Below are 22900 nucleotides of genomic sequence, written 5' to 3'. Positions count from 1 at the left end.
AGTATTCTTTCTGTTATAAATACTAGTTTGTCTACCGGTACGGTGCCCTTTTCATTGAAACATGCTGTTGTCCAGCCTCTTCTCAAAAAGCCAAATTTAGGACAAGAGGATTTATCGAATTTTCGTCCAATCTCTAAGTTGCCATTTTTAGCAAAAGTTCTGGAAAAATCTGTTTTTAATCAAATGCAGAGTTTTTTGGACCAAAATGTGGCACTTGAAATGTTTCAATCAGGCTTTAAAACCAAGCATAATACAGAATCTGAAATGATATTTTTTTATTTAGGGATTCTGGCCATTCTGTTGTTCTGTTGCTATTAGATCTTACTTCAGCCTTTGATACTATAGACCATGGGGTCTTAATTTCGCGTCTTGAGAATGTGGTAGGCATCCATGGTATTAAAATGCATTAAAATGGTTTAGGTCTTTTCTGACAAACAGAAGGTTTTCAGTTAATCTAGGACATACCTTTTCGTCATCTACTTCATTGGACTGTGGTGTTCCGCAGGGATCCATTCTTGCGCCAATGTTATTTGCCCTATACATGCTACCACTAGGGTCTATTTTTCACAAGTATGGTATTTCCTTTCACTTTTTTGCAGATGATACGGAAATTTATTTGCCTATGAGTAAAAACCTTAAATCATCATTGGATTCACTTAAAGGAACACTCCACCGTTTTTTGAAATAGGGCTTATTCACATTCTTTCATACATTTAGATAGGTGGGTAAATGCATTTTTGTCTCAGTGCATGCATTGTTTTAGTTTGACAGGGTCGGCGCTAGCTTAGCTTAGCACAATGAATGGAATCCTTTGTTGCCAGCTAGCATGTCCTGAGTAAAAGTGATAAAAAAAACAAATAAAAAAACCCCCACGTAATTACTTCTTGTGGCCTGCGTATTCACAACGAGTACAAATAGCGATGCAGATTAACACTATGTGATTTCTTAGGCAGATATTGACTTGGGACTATATTATGGGGAAGCACAGGCGAAGCACGGCTACTTAGGCGAAGCACAGCTACTTGGGCGCAGACATATCACGCAACACATGAAATCCCACGACTTCCGTCAACATACCAGTGTGAATAGTAGCTGCCTGGCTATTTTCCCTACAGTACATGAATGGCGATGAACATGGCTGATTTTGTGTGAGCCAGAACCATACCTATATACAAGAGTTTACAGAAAATGAGTGGAAACAGAACGACAGGCGGAGGTTGCGATCGCTCAACAGCCCAAGGACGTGAGGATGAGAGCCAACACGAACTGGTGGTGTGAATGTGGGGGAATATGCCGACTGAAATAGAGTGTCTGTGCTGTGGCGAGTGGGACAAGTTACTGCCATCGATAACCAGGCTCAACGTGTCAGATCAAGATGAGCGTGCCCGCAGTTGTGTCACAGCTACCGAGGATTTCACGGTGCTGATCCATCCGGCAGTACTTGATTTTTTTTTCCGGTGTGATAAAGTGAACTGGAAAAAACGCCCCACGCCGAATGGACCAAATGGACAGCTGTCCACAGAGTAAGTGATTATTTTAAACATGACACATGTATAGTAAACTGCTTGTAGCCTTCTCCTCATAGTAGTTATACTAAAACTCCTGAGCCTAACTCGGTGAGAGAAATATAGCTAACTTAGCCCTCAGTCATTTCATTTTACAGGTAACGATAACAGCGATTTTTATTTTAGTTTGGTTGTTCATGCTAAACAGGTTGAATTCAACATGAGGTTATACTAGAGGAGGCTAACGTTATTTGAACCGTAGTCTATATACAGCTTCTCAGCATCTATCTTACAACCGAATAAAGACACAGATTAACATAAGAGTAATAAAAGACAACTTACATGTGCACTTTGTTCTGCCTGTGCTTTGAAAATAGATGGGATGGGGACAGCCGTATGTTTCAGACGTAGTACCGTCTTTCTGGGCCCATATTCCATTTTTTCAAAGTAACTTAGTCCTCCGGTGCAAAATGCTCTTTGCAAACACGATACTGTTTGATTTTGTAAAGAGGCGTTGAAGTACAGATCTCCAGAGCAGCTAGCCATTTATTTCTCAGTTCCACATTCGATGGAATTCTGTGAAACATTACATTCGTGTATGTCCTTTGCTTGTTCTCACAACCTTTTGCTACGCAGATAATTACCATGTTTGCTGTAACTGTAGCTGTAACTTCTCAAAAAAAACAATCCAAAAGCGAAGACACTCTGTGCAGATCACGCGTGTTGTTCTTCTGTGTTTTGACTCCTTGCACACCGGTATGTTGACAGAAGTCGTGGGATTTCATGTGTTGCGTGATATGTCTGCGCCCAAGTAGCAGTGCTTCGCCTAAGTAGCCGTGCTTCGCCTGTGCTTCCCCATAATATAGTCCCAAGTCAATATCTGCCTAAGAAATCGCCTAGTGTTAATCTGCATCGCTATTTGTACTCGTTGTGAATACGCAGGCCACAAGAAGTAATTACGTGGGGTTTTTTAAAATTTTTTTATCACTTTTACTCAGGACATGCTAGCTGGCAACAAAGGATTCCATTCATTGTGCTAAGCTAAGCTAGCGCCGACCCTGTCAAACTAAAACAATGCATGCACTGAGACAAAAATGCATTTACCCACCTATCTAAATGTATGAAAGAATAAGAATAAGCCCTATTTCAAAAAACGGTGGAGTGTTCCTTTAAAGTCTGCTTACAGGAGGTAAAAACTTGGCTGTCAAATAATTTTTTACACTTAAATGAAAGCAAAACTGAGCTTGTCTGGTTTGGAGGTCTTGAGTGATCTTCCTATTTTAGGAGAACTATACCCCTATTGTACACCAGTGGTAAAAGATCTTGGGGTAATGTTGGATTCCTCCTTAAAGTTTGAAAAACAGATAAACTCAGTGGTGAAATCTGCTTTCTTTCATTTAAGACTCGTGGCAAAGGTGAAGCCTTTTTTAACCAAAAAAGATTTAGAGATGTTGATCCATGCTTTTGTGTTTTCAAGACTTGATTATTGTAATTCATTATACATTGGTGTCTCCCAAGCATCTTTACGTCGGCTGCAAGCGGTACAAAATGCTGCAGTCAGACTTTTGACAGGGACCCGTAAATATGATCATATCTCTCCTGTTTTGGCCTCCCTGGGCTGGTTGACCATTCGAGATAGAGTTGATTTTAAAATGCTAGTCTATGCCTATAAGAGCTTAAATGGACTAGCGCCATCATATCTTTCCGAACTTCTTGAGGTCCATAAGCCCTCCTAGAGCTTTAAGATCTGCAGAGAAAGGGATTTTGCTGTCTGTACCACGCACAAAATACAAGCAACGGGGTGATAGGGCCTTTGCTGTAGTTGCCCCTAAGCTATGGAATATGTTACCACTTTATATTAGGTCTGCTCCAACTTTAGGCTCTTTTAAAAGCCTTTTGAAAATTCACTTATCTCATATGTCCTCTTTAGGTGTAGAGGGTTGAGCTCTTGTGCATTTATGTTTTACTATGTGGATTTTATTGTGGTGTTGTTTTATTGTGTCTTATTTTATTTTTATTTTATTTTAGAATTGCTTGTACAGCACTTTGGTACAACTTATTGTTGTTGGAATAGTGCTCTATAAATAAATAAAGAGTGTTTTTTTGCTAAGAATCAACTTGCACAAAAATTACACAGTGTAGCTTTAACTATAATGTAGTTTATGTAACAATTAGGGTTGGGCATCGTTTTGATTGAAACAATTCTGATTCCAATTGAGATTCTTCCTTTTGATTCCGGTTCTTATCGATTCTCGATTCCAATTCTTTGAGTGGTGGAGTTGAAACGGGTCACATGCTTATTTCACAGATAAGAGTAAAATTTTATTTTGATTTAATGGTTATTTAAAGTTACCATCTAACTGGTTATAGCTAGTCTGTTAACATGAATATTTGCAAGCCTCCAAGCACACGTCACACTTTAAATACTAAATGTTGCCTTTCACCATCCACTTATTTAGCTGCTGTCGCATCCATTGACATGCCATCTCCTTTTCCCTCTTTCTTTTTCTGTTTTAGCCCCCGACAGCTTTTTTGCTTTATCCATCTTTTTCAACGACAACTCACTACTTGTACCTGCTTGCTCAGCAATCACGGCGCCCCCGCCCGCTTGCGATATTAGAAATGCACAATAGCAGCTACATATAGGAAATAGCAAAAAAAAAAATTACTTTTTATTTTATTTTATTTTTTACCATCACTTTGGCGCCCCCATGGTGCTGCGCCCCAATGCGCCGCATATAGTGCATACCCAATTTTTGCTTGCCACTCCACTACTGGGGCGATGGCAAGCTCTGGCCTCTTATCCTCGGGCTCTGGCTCATTCGTTGCGGCGGGTGGTTTTGCTCGATCTGTGGGGGGCTCTTGTGTTTGGGTCTGGCTGGGTTCCAAATTGGGACGTGACGCTCTCCAGACACCGAATGGCGGTCTCCCTCCAGTCCAGCCCTGTGGTGTCTGGGAGGTCGATATGCTGGTGGAACGTTGCCCCGATCCGGAATAGGGTCTTTAGGGTCTAGTCGTCCAGGCAGCTGATGATGGCCAAACAAAGAAAATCCTTGACAAAAGAGAAAAAGGTATGGCTCTCCTGAGCCAGGACGACGAACTTAGCCCGTACGTCCTTTTTGGGCGGTCCGATCATCTGTCACGTGTGGGTTCAGGAGGACAGAAGAATCAAGTTCCAACATGACGTTTAATGATAAATATCCACAAGGAAGGCAAACAAGCAGGGTAACACACACGTAGGGTAATGGTGATCAGACAGTGTGAGGGACCAACTTATGTAGCAAACACAAATTAGGATGATTAATAGAACACAGCTGACACATATGAACTAATAATGAGGAGCGGAAAAACTTGAAAACAAACTAAAAGTCCATGATAATGAAACTAACTGAACATAATGTGACAGTAAGCATATTTTTGTTTTAATGTTGTTATATAACTGTTTTCAAAAGGATAGGTTTATAGTGGATTAAATACTTAAAATTTAAGTGAAACTTTATGTATACAGATAAGAGGTTTTTATCTATACTATAGCAGATACAAAACGAGTATAAAAAGCATGAAAAGTACCATCTGTGTGCGATTTCCACTAGGAGACCTCTAGGCTGCTAAATAATGCAGATTGAGGTGGTAGTAAAAACTCAGATGATCTTATTGTTGCAGTATATATACTCAAAGGCTCAAAGACTCAAAGTTATCTAATGAATCTCACATGAATTTTTTTTTTTAATGAACCAACTGGTGCATACTGAAATCTTTCCGGTTAAGACTGATGAATAATTGACTCAACTTAAGAAGCTGATTAATTCCCCATCCTGCGGTGGAATGTCGGGACTCTGAACTTTATCCCCCCTCGTGAGACACAATGAGCGCTGTCATTTAGACATGAATCATCGGCTGTGCTACTGAAGTAACCATCCCCTGTGAGGCGTAATGTCAATAACTCATGATTGAGGACATCCCCAGGAAATAGTAAGGCAAGAGAGGCAGGTCAAGACACAGACACGCTAATCTATTCTAGTCATATGCATGACAGTTAAAGCAATCAAATTACATCTGTAATAGATAGAAGTATTCATTATTGAATGATCCTAATAAGAAAGAAAAATGAATGAAATCAATGTAGTGTCTGATTAGTTTCTCTTCTTTCTTAAGTATCCCGCTTCTAATTTTTGTTAAGAAAAGAGTAATCTATCATGTGTCTCCTCAAGAGTTTGAGAGGACATCTCAAACAATGTCTCAAACTATGCTAAGATTTACCTGATAGCAAATTCTGCAGTCAACAGTGCTCAATAGTTCTCAGATCTCAATATGAACTCAAGCTGTTCTCATCAAATTTAAAGCTGATATTTGAATACTTGATACTTGATAAGTGAGATATGACTGAGATCTCCATTATCTTAGTGTTGCAACATTAGTTTGATAGCCCTATTCTTCAGAGACAACATCTGAGATAAGATTGATACTTGCCTAAAATATATCAACAAGTCTTTTTTCATATATCAACAAGAGATTTTCATTGTGGTCAGTAATAGAGAGGGCTAATAAAAACAGTACACTGAGAGTTGAGGCATAACCTCAGCAATAAGAATGAGACTTACTTTTGGCTTTCTCGTTCTTCCTAGACGGTCGCCAGCGGATGCAGGACTTGTGTTCATCCAAGTAGAAAAAGCGCACCAGGCCTTTGGATCCTCCACGCAGTTTCACCATCTGAGTGCCCGTCTGCATGGAGCTCATGCATTTCTCCACTAACAGAGACACAAGAGACAGGGATGATTTCAGGCATTTCTACTGTACAGTACTGTCTACTTTTTTCATACAGAAATACAATGAAAAAATAGTAATAGAAAATCAATTCATAAACAGATGAATGAACGAAACAATAATAATAATAAAACATTAGATTGCTGGATATTGCACTCCCTTTCCACCCAAAACTATAAATAAAACATGATAATGTTCTAATATTTGTGGTGTATGAGAGCGAACATACACCAATGATATTTTTTATCATTTCAAATGGCAGAGGTTAAGTTGTCTGCTACTCATGATATTATTGGTAAAACCCACCCAAGCATTTTTCAGCATTTTTCCTGTGTATGTGTCCGTTACCCAGAGGACTAACAATCCATCAAAATATCTGACATGCTCCTGAAACGGCCAGCAATCAATACTGTGACCTTTATGTACCTGATCAAAATCCAAATTCAATTTCAAACATCCATCTTCCTTCACAATACAACAATTGTTCGGCAAGATTGACAATTTCGGTTCATATACTGCACTTGTGAAAGCAACTGCTTGTTGGAAACAATCATGCATTCTAAATAACCCACATTCTTTCACTCTTAAATTTTCTCCAGATGGCTCATTTCGCAATTGACACACAGTTGTGAAATGTTTAAACCTAATGTTAGGACTAATGTTTTAACACTGTGATGAAAGCTGCCATGAAAATGGAATTTATTGAAATAACCAAGCAATGTTACAACATTTAAACAACATTCCCAATTTACCGTTCTTTTTACTTTGACATTTACATTGCATCACTGTGCTACATATCCAGAAACATAGTATAACCATGGCACTTAAAGTGTCACAGCAGTGCAAGGAAAAAACTAACAAGAACAAAATCCCCGCAGACTTTACTCCACCAAATTGCCTTCAGGAACAGAGATGACTGCAAGCTTTTTGTTTTTCATTATTCATGCACTTATGAACAGAAAGAGTGTGAAGTAACACTTAAGACAACACAGATCTGGCTTTTATAAAGAAGTTTCTTCAGAGAACAGACCGCTGTTACATAAACAGCAGATGAGCTGAGAGACTATTATATAATAATCAGTGAAGTGTTCACAATAGTGTGCCATTACTCTATGTTTCCATCTCTTAGTATTAATGTGGTATTAATATTGGCAGAGCTCATCTGAGGTGGCTCTTTATTTGATAATTACGCAGGGAGCATCGACAGACAGGATGTAATATAAGAAGATTTGAGCAGATCGCTAAATCCAGGTTTGAGTGATTGGTGTATACGCTTATGTGTTATTCAGAATGACTGTACACTGATTGCATGACTAAAGTACCTTGTCTAAGGCTAAGCGTTGATCCTAGTTACTCATAGAGTTCCAGTATCATCAGTATGATAACTACTAAAAATCCACCATTTGTAGTTCCAATTAGAACCAGAAATGTTTTACAGACTGATCTCATAGGAGATATCTAACTCTGTAGAAAACCAACTATATAAAGGTTCACCTCTTTCAAAGGAGAGAGAAATGCATGTGCATTTGGAACAACATGAGGGTGAGTAAATGATGACAGAAAATACATTTTTAAGTGGCTATCTCTTTGTGGTTAACATGAAATTGCATTCCTGCGATAGACTGGCCCTTCATCCAGGATCCAGCATCCCTGTGACCGTAAATAAAGCAAGCCTTTTCGAACATGGATGGATGGATTTTCCCTTTGTAATGTGACATATCTCTGAGTGAAACAAGATATTAATGAAGCAAAAATGTAGGAGTTTGACTTCATCTATTGGGAAATACTGGATTATAAAAGGTGGCTGTTCCATACCAGAATGGACCTGAATGCAAGCCTGTTGTCATCGGCTTTAATGTTAAACTGCACTGAATTATTACTATAGGCAAAATTTTGAAAGGCAACATCACAAAATGGAAGCCTCAAAGGATGCCTAAATAGAATTTTTGGAATGGGTTTTTTAGCCTCTTTTTTCAGGGGTTTTTAACCAGTTAAGACAAAGAATTTTTTTTCTTTGTAATAACGAGCACTGATTAATCATTTACAATAAGACCAGGCATGTGCATTAAGAATGTAAATAGAGTCAAAATGGAGTTTAAACCACCCAAAAAAATAATATGCTGATTTGAAGAAATGTAAAGTAAAATCAAGAGCTTGTTATTTTCACCAAGGAACTAAACTGCAACTCAAGAGCAGTGGAAAATGGTTCTTGATTCAAAGGTTACACAAAGAACTGTTGGCAATCTTTGTGGCTGATTTGCCAGAGAAACCTTTGAATAGAATGTAGCCTGGTTTAACAAAAGTTCTGTGAGATAATGCCAGCTCAATGCACAGTAAATTCAGCCAGCAGTTTTTTTTCTCTCTTAATATGCCCGCAGGAGCTGTGGTCTTTTAAATTGATCCGATCTCTATTGCTGAACACACAGCAGGACGTTCAGAATCAATAGGGGTTAAGCCAAACTGCTTTTTGATTGTTAGAACAGTAGACACCAAAAAAAAAAAAAAGAGAAGAGTGCTTTGGTGAATGTATCCCATGTTGTGCAAAAGCAGTCTAATGCAAGCGTTTCCCATGTGGTACCTCATCAAAAACACTCATCTAGTGGGTCTGAAATGGTTGCTATGGAAACCAGGTTCATGGTTGAAACGTTTGAGGAACCTGAATGGAAATTTAGGTAAATAGACTAGCCATGCTGCTAATTGACCAGCTTGAATACTCATATACTCTAGTTGGCTCAAGAAAATTGTTGGCAACAAAATGTCAAAAGAAGATGCACTGATTGGTGCTATTGTAAGCCCATTTATCAGAGTTGAGCCTCTAATTCTGCCACATAGTAGGTCAAAGTGGCCCGTCTGCAGGATGTGTGCCAGAGAAAAGTAAGGTAAACCTCTCAAGCACCATCCATCAGGGAATTAAAGCTTAAAGGGATTGCCCATATGTCACTCCTTGTACAAACAGGTGCCTTTCCATCATGCCACACAAAAGAAATCAGCCTTCTTGACGTCTCACTGCGTTGATGAAGCCAAATGTCACACTGGTGTGTGGTAAACAACCGGGAAAGAATTTTGGAGAGCAAGTAAACAACTAATATTTTATGACAGCAATGACATTCAATTGCTATTTTTTATTTTATTTTTGTAAATACATACTGTTGGTTGTAATTTATGAATGCTTTGGAATACACATCTAATGTTGGTCACTTTTAAAAGAAAAAAAATCTGCAGATTATTGCAGAAGTGAAAGCAGCTTCAAAAAAATTAAATATAATTTTTATTTTATTTTATTTGTTTAACTTTACTGTAAAGCAAATGTACTGAACTAAACATTTTACATTCTATAAAAAATAAATATTTTACAAATTAAGTTGGACTTAATTGCTTGAAAATCAAAGCTATATTACTAACCAAGTTGTTTTCCAAATTTAAAGTTGATATCACAAAAATGAAAAAAAAAATCATTTTAATGATATCATTAAAATTAAAACCCTTTTTTTCTGCTTTCGAATGATGCTAAAATATGTGATAAAAAGTGTGCCAAGTTACCTACAACAGGGATACTGACAGTTAACAGGATAATATATGACCATGGCCATTATGCATATTAAAACTTGTAACATTTCGTGATAGAACTTTTTACAAGGGTACACTGGTTCAAATTCCAGTCTAATATATGGCATATTGCATTTCATATTTCGTAATAAAGGGGGGAAAAAAACTACTGATCTTGACAGTCAGTGATCAACATTTTAATTAAATGAAAAATTGCAGTTTTTACAGTTTATCACTTTTTTGTTCATGCAACTTTTGAACAACATGAGGGTGGGAAGATAGCAGAACTGTCAGTGATCTGTGGAATGTGAGATTCAATCAAACTAATCAAATTTAGACTTGAATGGAGGATTTCAGACACAGCATTTTAGATGAAAACCTTCTTCTTTTTTTAAAAGAAATTAAATTAAAATGTGAATGTGAATAAATGGACATGATGCTTTTGTTTTGATGTCACTCTATGAGCTAGATCCATTTACCAACCTTTTCTATGTATTGTACACCCACAGATGCATTAGTAAGGGGGTGTCCTAATACCAACACTTGTGGTATTTGGCCACTTGAGAGTGTGTGCATTAAAAAGGTTAAAAGTTCAAGGCCCTTAATGGACACAAAATCCTTCAAATCAGTATTTGAAGCTAAACGTATACCATAATTCAATTCATTTGCTCCAAAATGGTAAGATTCTGAGGAAAATTTTAAGTTAAATTAATTAGATATTACATGTAATTTGGTAGTAAAACATAAAGTGTTTTATTGGTGCAGATATGAGTATGTATTTGTATTTGTAAGTATGTACACTATTCCACCAAACCACCATGTTGAACACTATATTTTGTAATATTCTGCTTTTTATCACTTAATTAGAAGCATCACACATCTTGTTGTCTGAGACCACTGAACAGACATTTAGAAGTTTATTTTAAAGTGCATTGAAAATCAAAATGTGTAAATAAAGCTCTGTAACAACATTACTTACAGTTTTACAACACTATGTTGTTAGTGTGTAATGAAAAGTTCTAAACACACTTGCAGTCTTCACGCCCACTTGAACACTTGTGCCAAATACAGGAAATAGGTCATGAATAGACAAGTGGTCAAGATTCATTAAACTGAAACAATTAAACAATTACAATTAAATGAAATCATTTAAAGAAATACAAAACTGGCAGAAATAAATCAATTTATCTAATTGGTCGCTTACCAAATAAGCCTAGCTTCCATTTGGATCCATACTCAGTTTTATCCCCAGTCCAAAAGAATCCCGCCATGAGTCGTGACAGGGTCAGCTTCTGGAGAGCCTTAGAACAGGCAATTGCTGCCACTTGGGTTGACACTCGGGCTAAAGGTGTTGCCCGGTTAGCGGCAGGCACTGGCTTCATTTCAAGCGCTAATGTTGGGGGCATCCCGGCAGAAGTGACCAAACTGGCAGGCATGACCGCGGCGCACATCACTCTTGAGTTTTTGCCGACTTGATTTCTTTCTCGCGCTCTGCTTCTTCTGACTTCCTGCCTTTATATCCCTACAATCACTCTTTCAAACAAAGCTCTAGGCAAACCTCCATCCAACAACGTTTCCCGGCAAGAACACAAACTAAACGTCTAAACCCACGGGATTTGATGGATACTCTTGCAGACATCAGAATAGTATTAGCATCGGCAGTCTGGGTGGAGCTGTCTTTCCGATGGCATGCTGTGTGATGCCGTACTAGTAAAGATGCTAACTTATTGACTGTGCAACACCTGTCAAGCTGACACTTAAATCCCCTCAGAACTGTAATCCAGGGATGGGGGATTTAGGTAGCTTATTGCGCCCAGAACCACAGAGACAGTACATAGACAGGAAGAGATAGAGAGAGAGAGTTATTCCATTTATCAGCTCTTCCTATAATCATAAAAGCATCTACATGATTGTTTCTAACAGCTGAACATCAAAGTAATGAAGTAATGTAATTGTATTTTCCCACAAACAGGAAGATTGTTACTATTCCTCATAAATCAATCCTTAACCCTGATTATTAGAGTTTAGATTTATGATACTCAACTAAGTTAACAGAGGGTAAAATAGGCAATGCATAAATGGATATTCCAGGTAATATTTAGCCTATATTACCTGGAATATCCACTGAACTGACAGACAACAAAGAAGACTCAATAAATGATTCCATAACCTTTTAAACTGCATAAAGTTAACTGCTAAATGGGATAAAGCTTGTTTCAGGTAAATGAGCTGTAGCATGTTATTGTTTTATGAGCAAAAATGTGCATATTGTCACTTAACTTTTAAAGGAATCTATAATATCGACTTAATGTCCTTTTAAAAACAAAGTTTTTGTAATATAAATGTGATGCATCTGTAATAAAGTAATAAATAATGACGGTACCTACTGTATGTCCCATACTGATGCTAATGGAAAGCGCTCAAGCTGAGTACTGTTGCTATGGTTACCACCTCAGTCTAACACAACTTTACTTCACAAGTGTTTATTTGGAGCCAGGTAGCGTAGGTAGCTCAGGTAACGCATGTATTAGTGAGACAAGGGTTTTTGTTTTTCCTGGCTCAGTGTTTGGAACAACAGTACTGGGATGAAAGTGTGCTACGTCACCTAATGTCTAATTAAGTATTATTTAAAGGATTTGTTTTTTTGTGTTTATTTTATGAAAGAAAGGAGTCCTTCTTTGCCTCACTGTCTAAGCAGGCAGAGGAAATTATACGGTAGCACAGATTATTTTTCACTTTAAAAAAGCTCAAACGCATCCAAAATTATTTAAATGTATTATCTGTGTTAGGGTACACTGTGACTAACACACAGATGGAAAAAAATGCTAAAAGATAATTAAAAAATTTAGTTTTAGGAATAAACAAGATGGTTGAAAATAATTTGCTGTATAATGTCTAAATGTTTCTGCATGTACAAATGACTCTACCAGGTTGTGGGTTAAAGGAAAGGCAGAGGTCACACTGTGATACAGTAGCAAATGCCAGGTGAAAGGCACAGTGTCAGTGCTCTGGCTGCTTGAATTCCCTGCTTTGTATAAAAATTCCACCCCAGCTTGCACCTGAGAAACCCTTGCACCCACAAGCACACTGCAGGCTACTGCAGTCAATATAAAGGACAAGATGGGGTCAACAAAAGCACTCAATCTGTTTTCAAAGGCAAGAATGGGTTATACTTAAACACACTTCCACCAAACCACCTTCACATGCTTTATTGATTCAAGCAATTTCCTCAAACCAATGAAATGTAAGTTGCATTTTATTATAGCCCCGTCCCTTTTCATTGTGTTCGGTCTTCCAATTTGTATTTCCACAGCATGAAGGTAAGGTCTTATGGATTTATGAATGAACCATTCGTTTTAAAAACGTCCCAGTCTACTGACATTTGTTATGACATCCGCTTCAAACAAATCAATGCCCATTATAACTTTCGTTAACTCTACAATAAGTAAATCCACTTCACCAGCTAAATACTCTTTGACAGCGATGCCATAGAAATATACAGATCTACTGCAAAAACGGACGTTCAAAGACAAAATTATAGAGATGGCTGCGCGCTTGTTTCTCTGGCACATGTAGAATTCAGAAACCCTTGTTATTAGCAACACCGGTGGCCGCTAAGTGAACTGCAACCAGCAACTTATTTCTTGTGCTCGCACTCGTGCACACGTAACATACAAGAGACTGGATGTGATTCAATGCCCCGATATATTCACGGCAAAGTTCTTTTTTGTTCTTTGCTTAGAATTAAAAATAAGTTGGAAATACCTTTGCAGTGATATACTTATAACGAACATCACAACGCCGTCCATGCTGCTGAGAGCAATGTTTCGATGAGCATGTAAATGTGCTGCACGCTAGTCTCTCAATAACAAAATAAACACAGAAAAAATGACAGCGGTGAGAAAGCAGCAGTTAAGCATCTGACCGTAGAGATGTGGATATGTTTGCACCAGCTCTGCAATTCACAAGCATCATGGCGACAGATGAGGTAGGCTTATTGAAATTACACTGTTATGATCGTTTGATTATAAAGTATATATGAGACTATAGACTAAATAGATCTGACTATGTGAGACTATGGTTTGAATTAATCCCTTTTCTTTGCATGACACATTGACATTACAGTACAGAACGGCTCTTTTGGCTCTTTTTTTATAAACTGTAGACCTTTCTACTTGCCTCGCGAGTTCGCGTCGTCGTCGTCGGCATCTGGACTCCCCGGCAACCTATGCCAGGATTCTGTTTGTGGACTTTAGCTCCGCATTCAACACCATCATCCCTGCCCTGCTTCAGGACAAGCTCTCCCAGCTCAATGTACCGGACTCCACCTGCAGGTGGATCACAAACTTCCTGTCTGACAGGAAGCAGTGTGTTAAGCTGGGGTCTCAAGTCTCTGACTCCTGGTCCATCAGCACCGGCTCCCCTAAGGGCTGCGTCCTTTCTCCTCTGCTTTTCTCCCTATACACCAACAGCTGCACCTCCAGTCACCCGTCTGTCAAACTCTTGAAGTTTGCAGACGACACCACCCTCATTGGGCTCATCTCCGATGGGGATGAGTCTGACTACAGGTGGGAAGTCGACAACCTGGTGTCCTGGTGTTGCCAGAACAACTTAGAGCTCAATGCTCTGAAGACAGTGGAAATGGTTGTGGACTTCAGAAGGAACACAGCCCCACCCACCCCCATCAACCTGTGCTGCTCCCAGGTAAACACTGTGGAGTCCTTCCGCTTCCTGGGCACTATCCTCTCCCACAGCCTAAAGTGGGAACTGAACACCAGCTCCCTCGCCAAGAAAGCACTTCAGCGGATGTACTTCCTACGGCAGCTGAAGAAATTCAACCTCCCGAAGACAATGATGGTGCACTTCTATACATCCATCATCGAGTCCATCCTCACCTCATCCATCACCACCTGGTATGCTGCTGCCACGGCCAAGGATAAGAGCAGACTGCAGCGTATCATCCGCACTGCTGAGAAGGTAATCGGCTGTAATCTGCCTTCCCTTGAGGACCTGTACACCTCAAGGGCGCTGAGGCGAGTGAAGAAGATTGTGGCAGACCCCTCCCACCCTGGTAACTTCCTGTTCCAGCTACCCCCCTCTGGCAGAAGGCTGCGGGCCGTCAGGACCAACACCTTACACCATAAGAACAGTTTCTTCCCTTCTGCTACTGGCCTCTTTAACAAGGCCAGGACCTCTCACTGTCACTGACTTTAAACTAGAAACTATAAACTCTTAACCATGTCATATTTTCACTGACTTTAAACTACATTCTCTTAACCATTGCCATAGCTTTAAACTATAAACTCTTAGCTCATTGCTATATTTGCACTTTTGCATATTTGCACCATTGCCTTATAAGGTATCCCATGTGTGTTCTTGTGCTCTTATATCCTGTACCTTATATGTTGTATGTTATATGTATGCACTTTCCTGCCAAAGTAAATTCCTTGTCTGTACAAACATTCATGGCAAATAAACCCCCTTTCTGATTCTGATTCTGATTTTGGCATTATCCTGAACATTGTATAAGCATTTGTTCACTGAACAGAAGAAATGCTCTTGGGAACTGTCACATCCTTTTGATTTCCCAGCAAAAACATTCAGAATCCTTCAGATAAAATCAGTCTACAGGCTTTCATAGACAACCTAGGAAGTCGAGGAAGGTCTCATTTTGTCAAGTTTCATTAGAAGCTGTTTACACATTGGCAATAGTGTTGTCAAAGTACCGGTACTTCAGTACCAAGTCGGTACTGAAAATGTGATGATACCAGCATTTTTGTAGTCCCGGGAATATTCGGTACCCACTAATAGGCAGCTGCTTTAAGTCGCTTCCGTGTTTTTATCTAAGCGTGGGGCTCCAGACTAACTTTTTTACTTGGAGCACTGTCTGTAGACGATATATACCACGATATATACAGTGTCTGTGTATATTAAACTGCAATATACATTTAAATATTAACCCTGCATGTTCTGCTTGTCTCTGTGTGAATGAATGGCGCAGACGCGCGGTTTCATTTACCCACACACACACACACACACTGAAGCACGAGTGACGCTCGCGCTGTTTTCAGTCTATGCTGCCTCACGATATGATGACATGATGAATTCATCTCTAGAGCCACTTCATAAGCATTTTACCGTTTAATTTGAGAAAAAACTATCGTCATATAATACACATACAGAAACTCACGGCAACCCGTCAAAATAAAAGTTCGGTTTAACTTGAAGAAATTGACAGAAATAATTAGGCTACTGTACAGTAGATTTAGCTACGTCTCCATGGGATTTTTTATAAGTAATATTTACGTTTAAACAGCATGTAGCCTTTAATGCTTATATGTAATATTTACTTATGATTACCGTCATAAATAAAGTAATTGAATTGAATTTAATATTTTTTGTCAAATAGTTAAATAAAATAGAAAAATAGTTCCAACAGATTTTGCTGTGGCACTGAAATTGGTACCGAGAAATTTTAAAATTTTTTAAATTTTAATGGTATCGGTACCGACTACTGGAATTTTGGTACCGTGACATCCCTAATTGGCAATAAACAAATTATTATTACATGAACATTCCTACATATAGCCTTAAAGTGCCTTTTTAGGTTTCACTTTATTTTGATGGTCCCTTTAACTTATTCTGTTCACTATAAGTAATGTTTCACCTACATGTCTACTAAAATTCTAATGAGATTTAGTAGACATGTAGGTGAAACGTTACTTATAGTGAACAGAATATGTATTAGTATTAGTATTGTATTAGTATTAGTAGACTGGTAGGGTTAAGGTTAGTAGAATAAGTTGACGTAGTTGCAAAGTTACTTATAGTCAGTAGAATGTCTGTTGGGGGAGCATCACAATAAATTGTTAGCAGATATTAAGCAGACAGTCTACTAAATACTCTACTGAGAGTTAGTTGACATGTAGTGGCAAAGTTACAAATAGCAAACAAAATGTTCAAAAGGGACCATCAAAATAAAGTGTTACACATTTTTATATTGGTCTAATTGAAAAACATGGTTTTGTTCAGTTTGCCAAATACCACTATTGTAAAAATTAAATTTTTTTATTTAAATAGTATTTTCGCTCGACACCAGAGTGTTGATGTGTAGAACACATACTTGCTAGCTTTACTGACTGCAGAAATTATTATGGGTTATAGATGTTTAATTATTTATTTATTTATTAATTAGTCCATAACAGAAAAGATTTAGCAAAATATTTACTAATAAACATTTAGGTTTTTCGAAGAGAATATTCCTGTCTTTATTCATATTTATATTAAACATTGACTAACAACATTTTAAGTGAAAATAAAATTGTTATGTTGTAGCTAATCAAAAATCCAAAACGTTTACATATTAAGTAACATTTTGGCTACAGTCTAAAGAAAATATATTGATTAGGGCTGTAGTAGCCTACTCGAGTCCGGTCTTGGACTCGAGTCCGGACTCGAGACCGCTTTTCTATGGTCTCGGACTTGTCTCGGACTCGCTGGTATTCGGACTCGGACTTGTCTCGGTCTCGGCCACTGGTCTTGCCAAATATGGCTTTTGGTCTCGACCGAGTCCAGGTGTCTTTATTATGTTCCCAGTAATCACACATACGTCGCCGCGATATTAAAACAAAATATTATTGGAGGGAAAGTGAAACACTGGCCACCTAATAACTATGGCCATTTCGGCTCTTTTTCGTGAGCCGGTTCGTTTCACTCAGCTCAATGAAAAGAGCCGGCTCTTTTGACTCATAAACGGCTCTATAAAAAATAAATGTTTAAATAAACTCGCTGAAAGTCCACCGCTAGTGCAACGTGAATATTCACATTTTTAATTGTCCGTAACACCCCGAAAACTAGCCTGCTTGCCTTGCACATCTAATTAATGGGCAAAGTTTTCCGACTTTTTTTCTTACCTTTCTTTCTTTGCCTATTCCACGAATGGTAGGCTAAAATATTATTTTTCGTCACGTCATCCGCCCGATCCGCGGTTTATCCGCATCTCTTGTGTGTGTGTGTGTGTGTCTGTGAGTTGGCTCGGCCCTCCCTCATGCAGTTTAATTGGTTGACATCGCGTGTATGATTGACAGGAACAGAATGTAAGGCTGATCAGACAGTCGAAACGAATGTGTGTGCTCCTTTAGGCCTATATAATTATTATTTTTTTGTTGTTCTTTGAATTAGTCAATTATTTTAAATACAATTAAAATTATTCATTATTTCATTATTACATGATTTAATTTCTATAGGCTAGCCTATATTTTTTTTAGCAGACTGCTTTTTTTTTCCTGTCCTGGACTCGGTCTTGACTCGGACTCGAACCTTTTTGGACTCGGTCTTGACTCGGACTCGAACCTCTTTGGACTCGGTCTTGACTTGGACTCGAAAAAGGTGGTCTTGACTACAGCCCTAATATTGATTAAGTATGATATGGTTTTTGTCTTTACGAAAAAAAAGTTTTTGAATAATATTAAATCAAAATGTAAGGTTTAAACCAAACCATAAATATAATTTGAGAAAAAAACAAATAAATTTGTCTGTAACAAATTATTTTGGGTATTTTTTTTTACCCCCAAAACCCAAGTACTTTTTTCAGTGTACCTCTTATGAATGCTAGCATGAATGCTATGAATGGTCAAAAAACAGGTGCAAATTAATTCCAGGTACAAATTTAGATTCCAGGTGCAAATTAAGATTTACAGTTTCTTTGTTAGATTTGCCTAACTAAAGATTTTTTTCTGTCTCTGAACAAAAATAGAGGTTTCTTGCTGACATGTGTACAGTATATAGATATTTGATGTTGAACATCAACACGTAAGATCCAGGGCTGCAAGCCATGATGTTCCTTGTTTGATCCCACAAGAACAGTGACATGAGCCATCTCAATTGCACCCTTGAGCAAGACATTCAACTCTAGGATGCCCTAGGACCCAACCCTGCTCCTGTCGATCGACTGTCCTGCACAGTTCATCTCCAACCCTAATCAAACACACCTGCCTTTAATTTTCAAGTGATCCTGAAGACCTTAATTGGTTGCTTCAGGTGTGTTTGATTAGGGTTGGAGATAAACTGTGCAAGACAGTCGATCGGCAGGAGCAGGGTTGGGCATCCCTGCTTTAGGGGATTTTCCCCCAGTCCAGACTCACTGGAAAAACGTCCCTGTGGCAACATTTCTACAAAATGATATTATGTTGCGTCGTGAACGTTTCGCAACATTTTCAAAGTGAAATGTCCAGTGAGTGGCGCAAAAAAGCATGTTCAGTTGTATCCGAAACAGATGAACGTGACTCTGGCAAAGTTTTATTAAGTTGGTTTTGATAGTGTATGTATCACCACAGTTCTGAATTGAAATGTCCGGTGAGTGGCGCTGAAAGGTTAATGCTTCATCGCATTTTTAAATAACATACACCTACACAAAACCTTAAAATGCTGTTACCATGCCATTTTAGCTAGTTTCTAGAAGTCTTTCATCTCTTTTGTCATAACTCGTGTTTCACGGGACTTTGTACCAGCTGAGCTACCGAGCAAGCTTTGAATGTCAGAAAAGCAAAACATATGGAGCTGGTATGTTATGCAAACTCCAAAATGTATTCGTTTACAAATCACGCACTATGGTAAAAAATATTGAGGTCATAATATAATATTTTGCAAGGAGCCGTGTGAAAATAAGTCTTTATTAATCTATTATCTGTCCTTATGATTTTGTATGAAAAGGATTAATAGTGTTTGCTGTTTTACTGCCTCGTTCATTTCTGATGGAAGCTGCAGTGATATGTATGCATTGGTATTTATTTTGTGTTTTGCAGAAATGTTGCCACAGGTACGTTTTTCCAATGAGACTGTGCTGTCTTTCCCCTATAACAGAGGGGTCCAATTCTGGAGGGCCACTTTCCTGCAGAGTTTAGCTCCAACACATCCACCTGGATGTTTCTAGTGATCCTAAAGGCTTGATTAGCTGGCTCAGATGTGTTTAATTGGGGCTAGAGCTAAACTTTGTTGGATAGTGACCTTCTAGGAACAGGACTGGACACCTCTTTCCTATAATAAGATCCTCAGGTACTGGAGATCTACCTGCAGAGTTCAGTTCCAACCCTACTCCAACACACCTCTCTGTAGTTATCAAGTGCTCCTGAAGATCTTAATTAGCTGGTTCGGTTGTGTTTGTTCATAGCTGGAGATAAACTTTGCAGGAATGTAGATCTCCAGGAACATGATTGAGCACCCCTGTTCTATGGTGACATCTCGTAGAAGTCATGAAAGCAAATTCTCCTCTGACAAAAATAAATGCCCTGTTCTGAATCTGTGAGGTTGACCAAGCTGAAAGGCTAGAGGAGTAGCTTCAGTGCCTCTGAAAATTTTAACTGGCATGTTGCTATCAAGATGAACAGATGTGAAGGGGTCATAATGCCACTCTCATAGGTTCTACATGCTGGCAATATGTGCTCTGTGGAAGGTCTAGACTCAGGATGGTTTTGTGAGACTTCAGGCTCTTGAAGGATTTAGTCTTTTGGAAGCTCACCTTCAACAGATGGGCCATATGGTTGTCTGGTTAAACAATCAATGTTGTTTGCCAACACATGCAGCAGCTAAACCATGCCAGCTATACCATGCTGCCTTCGCCCATTACTCTATTCTGAGTGCAAGATCTGACCACACATTGTCCAAAATGAACAAGTGTGAAAAGGAAAAGAAAGCCCTCATCAGTAACCATCTGGCTTAGTTGAGCCTTGTGTTCTTCACCAGCAATATTAACCTACAGTACCAGCAAACTAATGAGATGTTTTGTCTGCTTCAGTCTTATCCCTTCAAGTCATCCTGGGAAGGAATGTGTTTAAGTCAAGAAAAAAAATGTTTGGGCAATTTCATATTTCACTTACGAAGACTGGAAACTTGTTTAGCCCTGTTGCAGCAAAATGAAAAAAAAATGCACATTTGCAACTGATGATTTACCAATGTACATTGTTGTGCTGCCAGAAAATTATCAGAAATTACTTTTATTTCCTGGCAAGCAACCGTACAAAAATATATTTCTACCACATATAAATATTCTGGCATGACTCTTTAATTGGCACGTTTCCAATTTAAACAGTCTGCGCGTATAAAAAATCCTGTTTCACACTGGTAATTAACATTGTGGTTTATGCAACGTTTATGTGAGTAATAAATGTGATCGTTCAGAAGACATAAAGCCAGCATTAACTTGTATGATGTTTTAGTGATGTTTTAGTGATTCTGACGTCAACTGTTGCATATTAACACAAGATGCATGGCAGGTTGGGATGACATCTTCTGGATGTGTGATTACATTCTTGGGTAAATGCATGGCCACTACCCATGCCAAACAAAGATATAGATGTATAGAACCTCTGACGTAAATAGATTAACTATAGAGATTGCAATTGGTGTGACTTATTTACATATAAACTATACTAATACTAATATAGTTGCCGTTTTATTGTCACTGTGTTAATTTCAGCTGGAACAGCAGTACATCATAGTATATGGAAGTTTTTGGAGTTTTGCAAAAATGTAGGTCGAAGCACGTTTCCAAAAGAGCCTATATTGAATAGACTCTCTAGAGTAAACAAACAGCACAGGAAATGGATTTCTTCAGTATTACCTTTTGGAAAAAAATCCCATGGCTAATGGCATACCCAATATCAACCATGTAGTGTATTTTAAACAGATTAAATATTCATAATATTGAAAGACATTAGCCGCGTTTCCACCGCAGGAACTTTCCCCAGGAACTAGGAACTTTGGGTTGGTACTCGCAGGAACCAGGGTCTAAATGAAGTTCCGGGTAAATATTTCCCCCTCCGATAGTCCCTGCTCACGAGGTAGTACTTTTTCAAAGTTCAGGAACTTTCAGGGGTGGGACTTGTGCGCTGCACAAGCTGATTGGTTGTGTTCACGCTGCATTTTGGTTGGATGACTCCACGCAGAATTTTATTTATTTTTAACCTCCCTTTTTCAGGCTTTTCGAGTTTCAGGCTTTATTTTGTGGAAGAGGAAACTTTCTGCCCACGTTCGTCCCAGCCATCTCACGGTCAATGTCCGCAATAGCTGATAACATACAAATTTTATATCTAACGTTAGCATTACGAGCTTACTGAACACGCTTTATCAGTGCTAGTCTCTTTTCTGCCACAGCTTTTATTATTAAGTCATTATGTTTACACATTGTCATCTATTGCAAGGCACTCCAAACCATGTTATAAATTTACTAACAGGATTGAAATAGCGCTTTGAGGTTAGTAACAAACAACTATTTACAAGACGGGGTTCAGGCTTTTTTTAAGCGTATTTGCGAAAGAGGAAATTTTTTGCGCGTTCGTCCCAGGCATCTCACAATAACTGATAACATGCGTTGTCTAATTTTATACGCATACGAGTTTTCTGAACACGCTTTAGTATCAGTGCTCGTCTATTTTGTTTTGTTAATTACCTCGTTAGTAAACCAATACATAACTGCAGCACAGTTTGAATCTCCTCCATACTTATTATAAATGTGGCGCTCAAAACTGATTACTGTCCGTCACAGACTGGGAGGAGCAGTTGCGCACAGTTTACCTTCCCGGTACTTTAGTCCGCGGTGTAAACGCAGAAAGCAACCGGTCTGGGGCAAAAAAAGTTCCTGGGAAAAAAGTTCCTGGGACAAATTGTTCCGGGTAATTTCGGTGGAAACGCAGCTATTAATAGACATCATTTAAAGTTAAATACCAATTTACATTGCTCAATCTCTTTCTCTACATTGGGTCAATTTATACAGGGTCAAAATCTACACCCTAACCCTAAAGGCCCGTTCACACCAAGCATGATAACTATAAAGATAACGATAAAGATAACTATATATGCGTCCACACCAACGACCGATAACGGTCTTTTTATTCTAAGCACGCGCGCGCCGGATGATCCAGATCCATTTTAAATGCGCGAGACCTTTAAATTAGAGTGGATTCTGATTGGCTGTCAGTGTTTTATCGTTCGACAGCTGGAAAAAAATCGTTCTGAAAGTGATCCCAACGATATCGTTCCTCATATCTTTATCGTTATAGTTGTGGTGTGAACTCTGTTATTCTTTAATA

At 38.6% G+C, this 22900-nt stretch overlaps 1 protein-coding gene across 1 annotated transcript in view; it reads right to left on the bottom strand.

The window, feature by feature from the left end:
* Positions 1 to 22900, bottom strand: part of plch2a (phospholipase C, eta 2a) — a 144358-nt gene that overhangs the window by 47080 nt on the left and 74378 nt on the right. Inside the window, exon 3 of the mRNA XM_084086344.1 lies at positions 6107 to 6253. Within this exon, the coding sequence (XP_083942470.1) occupies positions 6107 to 6253 (147 nt within the window). The remainder of the gene's footprint in view (positions 1 to 6106; positions 6254 to 22900) is intronic.

The sequence above is a fragment of the Abramis brama genome, assembly GCF_963993115.1.
Source record: "Abramis brama genome assembly, chromosome: 16".
NCBI classification, from domain to species: domain Eukaryota; kingdom Metazoa; phylum Chordata; class Actinopteri; order Cypriniformes; family Leuciscidae; genus Abramis; species Abramis brama.
Note: the sequence above shows the minus strand (reverse complement) of the source record. Positions and strands in the feature narration are given on the sequence as shown.